This window comes from Spermophilus citellus, assembly GCF_964194105.1.
Source record: "Spermophilus citellus genome assembly, chromosome: X".
Classification (NCBI taxonomy): Eukaryota; Metazoa; Chordata; class Mammalia; order Rodentia; family Sciuridae; genus Spermophilus; species Spermophilus citellus.
In genome coordinates, this window is record NC_138190.1 from 41699369 (window position 1) to 41716116 (window position 16748).

At 37.7% G+C, this 16748-nt stretch overlaps 1 protein-coding gene across 1 annotated transcript in view; it reads right to left on the reverse strand.

Annotated features, from left to right (window-relative positions):
* The window catches only part of CCNB3 (cyclin B3), a gene marked incomplete at its 3' end in the record, with an annotated part of 54987 nt that extends 39245 nt beyond the window's left edge, over positions 1 to 15742 (reverse strand). The window contains exons 1-3 of the mRNA XM_081277943.1: positions 15689 to 15742; positions 11173 to 11284; positions 8710 to 8793 (exon numbers count right to left, since the gene is read on the reverse strand). Of these exons, the coding sequence (XP_081134069.1) occupies positions 8710 to 8793; positions 11173 to 11268 (180 nt within the window). The 5' untranslated portion in view covers positions 11269 to 11284; positions 15689 to 15742. The remainder of the gene's footprint in view (positions 1 to 8709; positions 8794 to 11172; positions 11285 to 15688) is intronic.
* Between the last annotated feature and the right edge of the window lie 1006 nt (positions 15743 to 16748).

Genomic DNA, 16748 nt, shown 5'->3' on the forward strand with positions numbered 1-16748 from the left:
GTCCCACCTAAGGGACATTTTGATGAAGAGCAGATTATTTGCAAGCTCTTAAGAATATGTCCTACAGACTACTTATTAGTTGCAAGAGGAAAAAAATAAACAATAATTATGCAGGGGAGAAATCAGGCAACAGCTTAATCAGGTGATCAAAATAACATTAGCAGCTGGTCACAGTAGCACATGCCTAGAATTGTGGCTACCCGGAATGATAAGGCAGGGGAATTACAAGTTTGAGGCCAACCTCAGCAATGTAGAAAGACCCTATCTCAAATAAAAAATAAAAGGGCTTGTGATGTAGCTCAATTGGTAGAGCACCCCTGGGTCCAATTCCCAGTACCACAAAAATAAATAAATAACATTACCAATGAAAGGCCAATAGGCAACATGTGCTTAAGATGTGATTCTACCAGGACAGTACATCACCTGCACAACATTTTAGCCAACAATGTATAACATCAATCTAATCACAAGAAAAATAATCTGACAAATACAAAATGAGGACTGCTCTTTTTATGAAGAGGGGAGTTGGGTGTGACTGTATCTTTCATAAGTGGTAATATTATTAAAGAACAAGGCTAAGGAAATGTCCCAGATAAGATGCTAAAAACACAAAGTAATGTAGTATGTGATCCTAGACTGGATCCTTTACTGGAGGGGGAAAATGTCATCAAGGATATTTATAGGCCAACTGACAAAACTGGAATATGGATGACTGACTACATAAAAGTGCTGTATCATGTAAATGTATAACTATAGTGATATTCAATATGAATAATATAAATTTATCAATATGAATTGATAACTGTTCTGTGGTTGTATAAGACAATTTACCTATTTTTAGGAAATAAAGACTTAAGTCATTAGGGATAAAGGGCCTTGTTCCCCACTCTCTGCCTCCTATGAGGACGTCCTAGAGTGTATAGGGTAATGTATAGGGATGTTTGTTGCATTATTTTTTATTTCTACAACACTGTAAATTTAAATTTATTTCCAAATGAACAGTAGAAAAAAAAAAGAGTGCCTCTGTATGATTAGATCATAATAAGCAACTACAAATCAGTAGGAAATTCTTTCTTAATACCTCAGGTTATCCACCTCTGGCTTCATTTCCCACTGACAAATACAAAATGAGGACTGCTCTTTTTTTGAAGAGGGGAGTTTTCATTTAATTTCACCTAGAGTTTTACAAAGTACTCATATGTGCAATCAGGAATCAGAATGGGAAAGTAGGTGAATTTTTGGCAGAAGAGAGGTGGAGACCCTAACCCCCAAGGTGGAACACTCTATCTACCATATATGCAGATTCAAAGCATTGTTACTTTCAGACCTAAGCTTAAGAGGATCTTTACCTATACTTCTTCATAATATGAAAGAGGAGAATAGAGATGAAAACCCTATTGTCACAAAACCATTTAGGCAAATGGTTTATAGATATAGGCCTCATCTCCTTGTCTACTGGCTTAGCACCAGTTCTAACGTATCAAAAATTCTTCCCATGCTAAAAATGATAAAGGAGATGGAAAGAAAAACTCAGTTTATTAAAGAATCAAAACATTCCCTTGGCATGAATCTCTGTGCCTTCCTCTATCCCGATGACTCGTAAGTTTGATTTTTTTAAATTATCCCAAATTTCTTGGATGTTTTTCTCGTGAGTAACATGCTGAAGGAAATAATTACAGAAAACTTTCCAGAAATAAAAAAGGAAACAGATATACAAATTGTAGATGCATACAGGACACCGAGCACAAAAAATCACAGTAGACCAACGCCAAGACACATTGTTATGAAGCTATCCAATATACAGAACAAAGAGAAAATATTAAAAGCTACAAGAGAAAAGAGGCAGATTACATTTAGGGGTAAACCAATAAGGTTGACAACGGATTTTTCATCACAGACGCTGAAAGCGAGAAGATCCTGGAACAACGTATTTCAAACACTGAAAGACAATGGATGCCAACCAAGAATTCTGTATCCAGCAAAATTAAGCTTCAGATACGACAACGAAATAAAAATCTTTCATGACAAACAAAAGCTAAAAGAATTTGTAGCCAGAAAACCAGCATTGCAAAGCGTCTTGAGCAAAACTCTACACGAGGAAGAAATGGAAAACGATAACCAAAACCATCAGTGGGAAGTGCCTCGGTAAAGACAGAGGACGGGGGGAAAGCTAATCATGGAGAAACAAACTAAATTAGGGGAAAAAAAGAGATAAATAATCAAACATGGCAGGAAGTACAAACCATATATCAATAGTAACTCTAAACGTTAATGGCTTAAACTCTCCAATAAAGCGACATAGGATGGTAACATGGATTAAAAAAACAAATCCAACAATATGCTGCCTCCAGGAGACACATCTGATTGGAAAAGACATACACAGGCTCAAGGTAAAAGGTTGGGAAAAAATATACCACGCACACGCTCCTCGTAAGCAAGCAGGGGTGGCCATTCTCATATCGAATAAAATCGACTTCAAGACTAAGTTAATCAAAAGGGATAAGGAAGGACATTATATACTGTTAAAAGGAACCATTGACCAACAAGACATAACAATTATCAATATTTATGCACCAAATAATGGCGCTGCGACGTTCATAAAACAAACTCTCCTCAAGTTCAAGAATCGAATAGACCACAACACAATAATCATGGGTGACTTCAACACACCTCTCTCACCATTGGACAGATCCTCCAAACAAAAGTTGAATAAAGAAACTATTGACCTCAATATCACAATCAATAACCTAGACTTAACTGACATATATAGAATATATCAACCATCATCAAGTGGATATACTTTTTTCTCAGCAGCACATGGAACCTTCTCAAAAATAGATCATATATTATGCCATAGGGCAACCCTCAGTAAATATAAAGGGGTTGAGATAATACCATGCACTTTATCAGATCATAATGGAATGAAACTGGAAATCAATGATAAAAGAAGGAAGGAAAAATCCTACATCACAGGGACAATGAACAATATGTTACTGAATGATCAATGGGTTACAGAAGACATAAAGGAGGAAATCAAAAAATTCTTAGAGATAAATGAAAATACAGACACAACATATCGGAATCTATGGGACACAATGAAAGCAGTTTTGAGAGGGAAATTCATCGCCTGGAGGTCATTCCTCAAAAAAAGGAAAAACCAACAAATAAATGAGCTCACACTTCATCTCAAAGCCCTAGAAAAGGAAGAGCAAAACAATAGCAAATGTAGCAGAAGGCAAGAATTAATTAAAATCAGAGCAGAAATCAATGAAATTGAAACAAAACAAACTATTCAAAAAATTAACAAAACAAAAAGTTGGTTCTTTGAAAAAATAAATAAGATCGACAGACCCCTAGCCATACTAACGAAGAGAAGAAAAGAGAGAACTCAAATTACTAACATACGGGATGAAAAAGGCAATATTACAACAGACACTTCAGAAATACAGAAAACAATTAGAAATTATTTTGAAAACCTATATTCCAATAAAATAGAAGATAGTGAAGACATCGATAAATTCCTTAAGTCATATGATTTGCCCAGACTGAGTCAGGAGGAAACTCACAACTTAAACAGACCAATATCAATAGATGAAATAGAAGAAGCAATCAAAAGACTTCCAACCAAGAAAAGCCCAGGACCAGATGGGTATACAGCGGAGTTCTACAAAACCTTTAAAGAAGAACTAATACCAATACTTTTCAAGTTATTTCAGGAAATAGAAAAAGAGGGAGCTCTTCCAAATTCATTCTATGAGGCCAACATCACCCTGATTCCGAAACCAGACAAAGACACCTCAAAGAAAGAAAACTACAGACCAATATCTCTAATGAACCTAGATGCAAAAATCCTCAATAAAATTCTGGCAAATCGGATACAAAGGCACATCAAAAAAATTGTGCACCATGATCAAGTAGGATTCATCCCTGGGATGCAAGGATGGTTCAATATACGGAAATCAATAAATGTTATTCACCACATCAATAGACTTAAAGATAAGAACCATATGATCATCTCGATAGATGCAGAAAAAGCATTTGACAAAGTACAGCATCCCTTTATGTTCAAAACATTAGAAAAACTAGGGATAACAGGAACTTACCTCGACATTGTAAAAGCTATCTATGCTAAGCCTCAGGCTAGCATCATTCTGAATGGAGAAAAATTGAAGGCATTCCCTCTAAAATCTGGAACAAGACAGGGATGCCCCCTATCACCACTTCTATTCAATATAGTTCTTGAAACACTGGCCAGAGCAATTAGACAGACGAAAGAAATTAAAGGCATAAAAATAGGAAAAGAAGAACTTAAATTATCACTATTTGCAGATGACATGATTCTATACCTAGAAGACCCAAAAGGGTCTACAAAGAAACTACTAGAACTAATAAATGAATTCAGCAAAGTGGCAGGATATAAAATCAACACACATAAATCAAAGGCATTTCTGTATATCAGTGACAAAACTTCTGAAACGGAAATGAGGAAAAACACTCCATTCACAATATCCTCAAAAAAAATAAAATACTTGGGAATCAACCTAACAAAAGAGGTGAAAGACCTATACAATGAAAACTACAGAACCCTAAAGAAAGAAATAGAAGAGGATCTTAGAAGATGGAAAAATATACCTTGTTCATGGATAGGCAGAACTAACATCATCAAAATGGCGATATTACCAAAAGTTCTCTATAGGTTCAATGCAATGTCAATCAAAATCCCAATGGCATTTCTTGTAGAAATAGATAAAGCAATCATGAAATTCATATGGAAAAATAAAAGACCCAGAATGGCAAAAACAATTCTAAGCAGGAAGTGTGAATCAGGTGGTATAGCGATACCAGATTTCAAACTATATTACAGAGCAATAGTAATAAAAACAGCATGGTACTGGTTCCAGAACAGGCGGGTGGACCAATGGTACAGAATAGAGGACACAGAGACTAATCCACAAAGCTACAACTATCTTATATTTGATAAAGGAGCTAAAAACATGCAATGGAGAAAGGATAGCATCTTCAACAAATGGTGTTGGGAAAACTGGAATTCCATATGCAACAAAATGAAACTGAATCCCCTACTCTCGCCATGCACAAAAGTCAACTCAAAGTGGATCAAGGAGCTAGATATCAAATCAGAGACTCTCCGTCTGATAGAAGAAAAAGTTGGCTCCGATCTACAGATGGTGGGGACGGGCTCAAAATTCCTTAACAGGACACCCATGGCACAAGAGTTAATAACAAGAATCAACAAATGGGACTTTCTTAAACTGAAAAGTTTTTTCTCAGCAAGAGAAACAATAAGAGAGGTAAATAGGGAGCCCACATCATGGGAACAAATTTTTACTCCTCACACTTCAGATAGAGCCCTAATATCCAGAGTATACAAAGAACTCAAAAAATTAGACAATAAGAAAACAAACAACCCAATCAACAAATGGGCCAAGGACATGAACAAACACTTCACAGAGGAGGACATACAATCAATCAACAAGTACATGAAAAAATGCTCACCATCTCTAGGAGTCAAGGAAATGCAAATCAAAACCACCCTAAGATACCACCTCACTCCAGTAAGATTGGCAGCCATGACGAAGTCAAACAACAATGAGTGCTGGCGAGGATGTGGGGAAAAGGGTACTCTTGTACACTGCTGGTGGGACTGCAAACGGGTGCGGCCAATTTGGAAAGCAGTATGGAGATTCCTGGGAAAGCTGAGAATGGAACCACCATTTGACCCTGCTATTGCCCTTCTCGGACTATTTCCTGAAAACCTTAAAAGAGCACACTACAGGGATACTGCCACATCGATGTTTATAGCAGCACAATTCACAATTGCTAGACTGTGGAATCAACCCAGATGCCCTTCAATAGATGAATGGATAAAAAAAATGTGGCATTTATACACCATGGAGTATTACGCAGCACTAAAAAATGACAAAATCACGGAATTTGCAGGGAAATGGATGGCACTAGAGCAGATTATGCTTAGTGAAGCTAGCCAATCCCTAAAAAACAAATACCAAATGTCTTCTTTGATATAATGAGAGCAACTAAGAACAGAACAGGGAGGAAGAGCAGGAAGAAAAGTTTAACATTAAACAGAGACATGAGGCGGGAGGGAAAGGGAGAAAAAAAGGGAAATCACATGGAAATGGAGGGAGACCATCATTGTTACACAAAATTATATATAAGAGGTTATGAGGGGAATGGGATAACAAACATGGAGGGAAATGAATTACAGTAGATGGGGTAGAGAGAGAAGATGGGAGGGGAGGGCAAGGGGGATAGTAGAGGTTAGGAAAGGTAGCAGAATACAACAGTCACTAATATGGCAGTATGTAAAAATGTGATGTGTAACCGATGTGATTCTGCAATCTGTATTTGGGGTAAAAATGGGAGTTCATAACCCACTTGATTCTAATGTATGAAATATGATTTGTCAAGAGCTTTGTAATGTTGTGAACAACCAATTAAAAAAAAAAAGAATCAAAACAGATCAATTCTAGTTGTCAGGCCAGGACCTGACTATAGCAAATGTTGAGAAGATGACAGAGATAGGGACATGGAGATCTAGTACTATTGAAAGGAAGAAGCAAATCACCAGATAGGGAATCCCTAAAATTCACAGAATAAGGAGCCCTCAAACCTAAAATTGATAAGTTCAGACATCTGTAGACTCTAGACCCTAGGAATAGCTTATGTACATTATATTGGTGGAACTTTCTGTGGAAAGCACCAAAGATCATTCAAGGTGACCAAAACAATCTTTAGAACTTTAGCCAGGTGTGGTGGCACATGATAGAAGAGAAATGGGCTTACTGAGCTGCTGGAAAGCTACAGGCAGAGATGCTGCTTTGGGAAGCCCTGTTCCCCACTTTCTGCCCCCTATGAGGAAGTCCTGCATATCTACATGGAGTTCCTATTATTGGTACAATTCATTTTTGTCTGTTATTTCTGAATGGTGAAATAAACGTCATGGGAAAAAGGACTGAGACTTGGCAAGAATGTTGGTCTCTCACATGCTTTGAGACTACTATGATCTGAATATCTGTGCCTGCACCTCAACTCATATGTTGAAACTAATCCCCAATGTGGTAATATTAGGAGATGGGCCTTTGGGGCAGTGATTAAGTCATGAGAGGAGAGCTCTCATGAATGGGACTAGTATCCTTATAAAAGAGACCTAAAGAAGCTTGATTGCCCCACTGCCTTGTGAGGACAGAGCTAGAAAACATCGATCATGAAAAATGGATACTTTACCAGATAACAAATTCACCAGAACCCTGAGTTTGGATTTCCCAGTCTCTAAAACTGTGAGCAATAAATTTTTGTTGTATAAACAACAGGTTACCCAGCTTAAGGTATTTTGTTATAGTAGCCTAAATGGACAAAGACACCTTGTACCGTTCCACTGCATTCCTCCATGGGCTCTGCAGGTGAACAAAAGTTACAAAAAAGATGGACTGCATCTGTGGCTACCTTATTTCAATCAAGTTTCTAGATGTGTGGTTAAATAAGCCAAGAAAGAACCTAAATTATAGGTATATGTATGTAAGGGAGCTCTTTTTACCAACTGATAGCAAATCTGAAATTACACGGAAAGCTAACATATATGCTGGAATCTGCAGAGAAAAGACACTGCATTAGTAGAAAGATGGTCACACTGATTCTAAAGAGCAGGGATCCAAAGAAAAGAACCTTGCTAAAGCTTATCCCGTCTTGCCCAGTGAGTTAAAGCATCACCTGGTAGATACAGGTATTTTGGCAGTCATAGAAGCACTCTATTGTAAGAGGCAAGAATAGTTCACCAGGTTTCTCTGTAGCCTGGATGAAATAGACTTCAATGTCAATAATGATAAAGTCCTCATCTGTAAAATAGATAATTACAGTATCTACCTCATAGAGTTATACAAGGTTTAAGTAAGTGGATATAGGAAAAAAGTACTTAAACTATTGCCTAATAAGCACATAGTAAGCATTCAGTAGGCATCAGTTATTACTATTTTCTATGACCAAAGACTATCATTTGTCCTGATTCTATATTCAACTAACAATAGTCTATTAATCATTATTTTTGCTGGTATCTTAATAATACCAGAAGGTAGGTGACTTGGAGGTATACTCAAGAATTCTAATCAAAATTGAGATTCTAGATTTTCATAGTTGAAGACCAGATCTTTGAACTTTGGTTCTCAATGGTTCTGTGGATTCAGGAGGTATTTTTGATTGTCACTGGGATGATGCTGGAATATAATATCTGGGAGACAGATATGCTGGCTGAGGTCCAGCCTAAACAATAAAAAAATTGTCCTGTCCAAAATATCCATAGTGCTTGAATCGATAAATACTACCATAGAATACAATGATTACACCAAAATACTTATCTCCAGAGCCTAGGAAGACAGCTGAGCCACCTCTAGACCTGAGGAAAACACAATATCCCATTGTTCTCATAGTGATCCACAATTTCATATCTGCTAATCACACTATCTGCCACTCCCAGAGAATCCTACCAATTGACCCAAATGGTTTGTGTCAGTAGAAGAGCCCCTGCAGTTTGTGAGATTAGGTCATTGATTCCAAATAAAACCCGCTCTTACCATTCCAAAGAGGGTCAGTGTCTAGTAACTGGAAAGATCCTTCAAGGAAGAGGTTATATAAGGCTTGTGCAAAAATCACAGCAAAGAATTGAACTAGCATACTCACATTGGTAAGATCTTCAAAAGCTGATCTCTTTTTGACCATCCCCTGAGGTGAAAATGGAGATATTTTTGCTTGGTGATTCTCCCCCTTTTGAAAAAGAAGAGGTAAATGATATATCCAATTGTGAACAGTCTCTTCAGGGACTTTGGGTCATCTTCAAGGCTTAGAAAAACTCCAGAATTTCCAAGTAACTAGGGATACATATGATAAGCTGAATAAACTATAGCAAAAGAATATTTCAGTCCTCAGAGATGCTAGTAGAATCCCAGAAGGTAACTGTCACTGATGATGGAGACAAGACTGTGAAGAGACAAGGTAACCTTCAGAGTAACTCTCAGAATGGGGAAATAGCTTGATGAAGCTCATTTTTCCTCTCACTCTTCTCATAATTATGGATATCCTATCCAAGATTAACCAGCACCACTCCTAGTCATTGCTTTAATATTGGGGCTTCCTGGTAACTTAGTTCAATAATCTAACAAATATTTATGTTAAAGTAACTGATCTGAGGCATTTCTAATAAGGATAATAGTGTACATACCTAAATCCTGATTCAGAATCAGCTCTTTACTAATTGCTGACCATAGACAAATCACTTAATCTCTGAGCCTCAATTTTCTTATCAGTAAAATTAGAATGATAACCTACTTGACTAAGTACTTAAGTATCAAAAAAAGAGAATACAGTTTTTTTTTAAGATTGTATAAAGGGCTGGGGGTGTAGCTCAATGGTAGTGTGTTTTCCTAGCGTGCAGATGTTCAATCCCCAGCACCATCAAAAATATTTGTATAAACTATAAATGAACATAAATAGTATTTGGGGGGGTATCAGGAATTGAATTCAGGGGCATTTGACTACTGAGCCACATCCCCAGTCCTATAAAAATATGCTTTTGGGGCTAGGGATATAGCTCAGTTGGTAGAGTGTTTGCCTCACATGGGGTTCAATCCCCAGCACCACAAAAAATGTATACTGTCCAATATGATTATAAACCTCACATGGAAAGATTTATAATTTTAAGAAGAGTTTGGTTAATCAGATTAATCTTTAATAATTGTTAGTGAATATAAGGGAGAAGAAGAAGAGTGAATATTCTAGAGCAGAGGGGATTTTCTTCCTAGGTATCTATGCAAGAAGTCAGGGCAAGCCATACTGCAGGGCTCTTCTATTCCTTAACAGCTTTTGTTTAGTTAATGTCTCCTAGGTCTCAGATTTCCTTTATGAAACTCTGAGAACAACCCTACCTTCTACCTATATGAGACAGTTCTTACAATGTGAAACAGGACACCAGGATCTGACTCATTTGCTCTGTTCTCCAGGTATGCCAGTAACCATCAGTACATGGCATAGTAAGTGATCAGAAATTTAAAGAATTGGATTCATGATACAACAAACTATTCCAGCACAATGTAACATTCCTTGAAGATCTAAGAAAAATTACTTCTGTTTTCTAACTGATTAAACTGAGAAATAAGTAAAGTATTAGTCTTTCATCTTATTCATGATAAATAATCTTAGTAGAAATTATTAGCAAAAAAAACTAAATATCATTTTCTCACAAATTAGATGAGAAATAAAATGTCAGGCTATTATCCAATTCCTACTTAATATTACTGGTAGAAATAATCAGTACAACAGTAGAAACTGAACCTAACAGAACTTAGATTTGCAAAAATGTGCTCCAAGAAAGTTTGGTTTGGAGAAATAACTGCCACAAAAGAAAACTTAAAATGCTGCCATATCCTATAAGAAAATGGATATAGACAAAATCTTGACCAATATAACAAATCTTTCCTGATAAATTTACATGAAATAAAACTGAACCCTCTGTGAAAATCATTTTAATAAGAAAAGTGAAAATGATTAGCAAATGTTTATCTGCACTGAGAGAAAGTCAATCAAGAAAATTAAATTGGCCTAATTATGTTTGCTCTAGGAAATATTCTCTTGATGACAGTTCATCAGTGTCAATATAATTCTGATTAAAATATATGTGATGATGAACATAGAACATATCAGGGTCAGAATAACAATGTCAGACTATCTTAAAGGTCAAAACATCAGAGTTAAACTGTACCCACATTCTTCAAATGTGATGCTCAACCTGTTTCTATAAAAAGCATGGTAACACATTTGCTGATATAATCTTCATACTCTTTCCAGGATGTACAGCCTCCTGGAAAGTTGCTTAGAACTTCTCAGAGAAAGAGTATAGCCAACTTCACTAATGAGAAATGAATATTGTTTGGTTTTGAAAATTGTGGAGTGAGGCCTTCATGTGAATCATATATTTATGAGAAAGAACTTTCTCCCCAAGTTCTAACTTGAGGGTATTATCCAACTTTTAAGGGCTTTCAACCCTCACCACTTTCTCAGATTAATCAGACATATTCTAAAAGATTTGGGGTGAAAATAGTACTGAGCTAATACAAAGACTATGTGAGAAAAAAAATGACTTATTCTAACCTTGTTGGAGAGGTCATGATCACAGGGCACAATTTTGCCAGACTGAAATTTCTTTGTTTCAGGTTTGGAGCTTTGTCGTAGTAGTGGCAGTGGCATCTTGTACAAGACAGGGCTGTAATCAGAAAGGGATTCTTTAAATCACCATTCACCAGAAACATCACAGAATTCTCTGGAAACTCTTAAAAAAAAAAAACTCATTCTCTCTATAGCATCGCGAGGAGAAAACATACTTTGAAGTTGGTTAGATCTGGGATTAAATCTTGTTTTGATCACAATTAAGCTTGGGCAAGCTACTTAAAACTCTCTGAGTTTCAGTGACCTCATCTATAAAATGAAAATAAGCATATCTACCTCTAAAAGGCTGTTCAAATTAAATGAGATACTCTATATAAAAAGCCCAGCATAATGTCTCCCATCCTCTGGAGGCACTCAGCCTATGACTTAGCCCATCATACAGGCTTATAAATACTGGGAACAAATTATATGAGAGTTTTGAGTTGAAAACAATCAAGTCCAAAGTAGCTCATATGGTCTGGAGACAAGCTGATAGATTTAATGTTCTTTAATAAGGCATGGGGTCCTGGCCACAACAGTTAATAGAGAAGACAAGCCGATGTCCACACACATTATGCATGACAGACCAGACAGTATTCAGAGGCTGCATTTAATCAGAAGAAACTCTTATCCAATCCTAGACACCTGGTAGGAAAAAAAAATCAAAAGATGAGATAGCAGAAGAAGTGAAATTATTGAAAATCATTTCTCATAAGAATTTAACAGTCATTACAACCCAGAGGAGTCCTTTTCCCATCTCAGTATAAGACCCCACTTTATCTCCTTAAAGGTCCTTTTAGTTTGTGAGTCCTCAATATTTAAAGAGAGTGCGTGCGTGTGTGTGTGTGTGTGTGTGTGTGTGTGTAACAAGTAAATACATTATTATTAAAAGCAATCATTGTTTGGATATACAAGAGACTATTTCTGCTTAGATACAAATGTCCTTGCAATTCTACCCACATTCAATTTCCAAGTTCATTTAACAAAAAATAAACTTCTCTAAGAAAGATCCCCCAAGGCAATGCGACAAACTTACCACTATGTAACAGTAGCTTTAGGAAAGAGATGCAAACAGAAATAAATTGTGCAATTTACCCTTGAGATATTTACATGCACAACTCTTAACATTAGCATAAAAATGTAGCAAATGATTTAATAAAGGTAGATACTTCTTATGGACTGAATGTTTGTCTGCCCCCTCCAAAAAATTCATATGGATATTCTAACCACCCCCCATTTGATGGTATTAGATGGGACCTATAGGAGGTGATTAGTTGATATGTTTATTGTTGAAGCTGTTCAGTCTGTGCATTTTGTCATGGTGGCCTGAACTAAGACAGTACTATAAATAGGTAATGGAAAGTCAGGAGATGGGGAAGGCTTCATGGAGGAGATAATAGTTGATCTGGACTTAAATGACAAAGAGGTTCCCAAGTAGACTTCCAGGCAAAGAAAGCTCAAGCCCAGCAGAGCTGTTGAAGATGCAGAGTTCAGGGACATCTCACTTGTTTCAGAGTACTGAATATAAAGAGTATGTTGGGGGAGGGGAACTTGGGGATGTAGCTCAGTGGTAGAACACCTGCCCAACATGTGCAAGACCTGAATTCAATCCTCGGTACCTCAAAAATATAGGAAAAGAAAGAATATGTTGGGGCCTGGTTAGAATGAAATTGATATGCTAGGTGAGGGCCAAGCTAGTTAAGAAAGGAAGCAGTTAATAAGTGAAGTCAGCCAATCCCCCCCCAAAAAAAAAATGCCAAATGTTTTCTCTGATACAAGGAGGTTAACTCATAGTGGGGTAGGGAGGGAGAGCATGGGAGGAATAGATGAATTCTAGATAGGGAAGAGGGGTGGGAGGGGAAGGGAGGGGGCAAGGGATTAGCAAGGATGGTGGAATGTGATGGACATCTTTATACAAAGTACATGTATGAAGACTTGAATTGGGTGTCAACATACTTTATATACAGAGATAGAAAACTTGTGGTATATATGTGTATTAAGAATTGTAACGCAAAAAAAAGTACATGTATAAGTACATGTATAAAGGCATAAATTGGCGTGAACATACTTTATATACAGAGATATGAAAAATATGTCCTATATGTGTAATAAGAATTGTAATGCATTCCACTGCTGTCATGTAGTTAAAAATATTTTTTTAAAAAATTTAAAAAAAGAAAGGAAGCAGTTAAGACTATAGCTTGGGAGGAAACCTAAGAAAGGATGAAGGCTGATTTGGGTTTTGCTTTGGATGGAGAATATTAAATATTTTGTAGGTGAGGAAAGGCCAACACAAGTATGCCTTGACATTTTATTTCAGTTAAACATAACAAAACAATGAGATTAAGCAGAGCAGGTACAACTCTCCACTTTATAGCCCCAGATAAGTTACATGGCTTATTACCCAAGACAAACTATTAAGCAGTATAAATTATTCAGCTCCTTCTAGGGCTCTTTGTAAAATACCATGAAGTCTCTCAGATCACATTAAAAACATTCCAAAAAAGCTAAAGGCTGTAGTGATGGGAAGTAAAACTGGCACAGGTTTTGGAGTCTGAGCAATATAATTTCTACATCAGCTAACTTAACATCTCTGATTCCTCATTTGCAAGACAACTATAATACCACTTAAAGAGGAGGCATACAGATCAAATATAAATCTGTATTACAAAGCACACATGGTAGGTATGCAATAAATAGAGCATCTTACTCTCCTATTGCCTTGGATCCAAATCTATTTTCCATCTCATCCCTCAAAACTCAGCCAAGCAACAATAAAGCAAAATTGGGTGCACCCACGCTTAACTACACTTTATGAAAACCATGATTATTATTCATGCCTTATACATTTTTTTATGGATGACCAAAAACTCATGCTCTGAAACCTTTATCTTTCCAGGGGAAAGAATAAATCTGGAATCAACAGGCTAGAAAAACCTCAGCTGATATTACAGACTGAACCTCAGAGAAAATAAGGATATTCAGATAATGGTCAAATGCTACATTCATTGTCCTGAACTCTAATAACTTGAAGATAAATACAATGACCTATAAACTAACTTCCCTGCCATTAGGGGTAAAGAGAGGAGGAGGGGAGGACTAACACCACCAAAAACATTCTTTTATAAAAGGACACTTTTCATTCCACCACAAACAAAATCCTGAGCTTTACTTGGTCAAGAAAATTAGAATCCTTTCCCCTTTTCAGACTTTCCATCTCCCCTATATACACACTGATAATTGTTAGAGACAGTGTTGGGCATCCTAGGGCTGGTGCTGAAACCTACGCAAGGCAGCAGTGAAGTTGAGCAAAATAGTCTCAAGGAAGGGGTAGCAGCTTCATTTTACATGTAAAGGCAGGTTACATACAGCAAGGCACTGGAGAGAGAACACAGCAAGGTTTCAATGAAAACAGCTGAAAGGCCAAGTGCAGAGGTGCACACCTATAATCCCAGCAGCTTTGAGGCTGAGGCAGGAGGATCACAAGTTCAAAGCCAGCCTCAGCAACTTAGCAAGAACCTGTCACAAAATAAAAAATAAAAATGGCTGGGGATATGGCTCCGTGGTTAGGCAACCCCTCCCCAGTTTAAAAAAAAAGTCATCTGAAAAGAGCACTGGGCTAGGAAGGATGCATAGGGTCTAGTTCTAGCTGGGTGGCACTGGGCAACGTGGGCCTCAATTTCCTCACCTAATAAAATCAGACAATGGGACCAGAGCTTCTTCCATATTCAAAGTGTGGTCAATGGATGTGCAACATTAGCATCACCTGGGAACCTGTCAGCAATTTAAAATTTAAAACCTCAGGCCCCAAGGTAAACCTTCTAAATCCCAAATTAACGATATGCCCAGGTGATCTGCATACTATTTAAAGTTTAAGAGGTAATGGTTTAAGGGTCCACCTCAGACGTTCTAGAATTCTAAATGGACCTTAGTGGAAGGAGCAGGGTGTGGGCAGGCAAGCCAGAACTTAAGTGTGTTGGAGACAGGATAGAAAAGAGCCAGTGGAAATAAAAGGTATAACAGAGAGAGCATGTTTCTATCCTCTCTTCATGTCCTTCAACCTGTAGTTTAAAAGACATCCTTAAAGTAATATTCTCCAAGTTAAAAATGCATCTGATCCCACAAGCACTTGTGAAATGAAATTGATCCTGCACACTTTCACTTGTGAAAGACGTTTTGTTAAAAGTACTCTGGTTCAGTCATGTATACTGGTCACTCCATCTAAAAGCTGGGACCAGACTCCCTTGCTTTGTCATCTTACCCCCTTGTCCACACTCCTTGCCCAACCTTGTAGTAGTTTTTCAGACTGCTGAGTGATGGGGGGAGACTTTTTGTTGCTGGGACGCTGCATATCCCAGCACACGTAACAAGGGGGGTGGAGTGACGCCCAAGGATCCACCGGCAGGAGTCAGGAGACAAAGTCAGACACTCCAGCTGGCAGTACAATCCCAAAGGTGCCTACCTCACACCGCGACTGAGGACAGAACAGGAGAGGCGAGGGAAATATACAGAGGTCCGTGTCTTACCGGCACAAGTCCATCTCAGCCTGGCCTGTGCTCTTTCCAATTGGCCCATAGATTTTGAAAACTGTAGCCCAAGGAGGAAGCGCAGTTGTGATTGGCCAGCAGGGAGCCAATCAGCGTACACAGCTAAGATGCTCCCTCCCACTAGCAAGGAACCGGTGGGGGCCAAGTATTTTTCAATGGAACTCCGGAGCTATAGGACTTCGTGTTGGGGTGTGGTTTTCAGTGTAATTAGTCAGTCCAGCTAGGCTTGCCAGCGGGGAGTAATGGATTTCACCAAAGACACATTTGCATTTAAATAATCCTCTCCGAGGAAGGCGAGAGGAGAGCAGCCAGATGGTGTCGTTTCAAACAAACTAAAACATGAATATTAATAACCCCTTACAGAGTCAAACATTAACTCCTGCAGGCTTCAGAAATGGCCTTGTAAAAGAAGCAGGTCAGAAGTTGTTGCCCCTATTTTATAAACGGACACTCCAAGTGCAGGGAGCTAATGAAGTTAACATTAATTCAGGAGTAGCTCTGTGGTAATTGCTGTAAACATTTCATTGCTTTAAATTCTGTCCAGAAAAGATAGGTACTTTTTAAATTGCCAATTTACATATGACAAAATTGTAGCTTGTTAACTGCCCGATATCACAAAGCTGCATTGTGACAGGGCAGCTACTATAACCCAGATATTCTTTTTTTAAAAATTTATACATTAATTTAGTTGTTTAAAAAATATTTAATGAGCACCTACTTTGTGCCAGGAACTAGAAGATTATATGAGGAACAGACTATAGAGTATTGATTTAACATTTGAGCTAGCACCCCCAAAGCCTATCCCATAGCACCACAGCTACAACCCCTACTCCTACCCCACAGAAGCTGACAGAACATTTCCGGGCTTCTCTCCATCTATGGAAAGATGACCTTTATTTGTGAGCTCTGACAAATAAGCTCTTGTGTGAATCTCTGCCTGGTCTCCTCTTTCATTTCTCCCTCATCTGTCTCCTG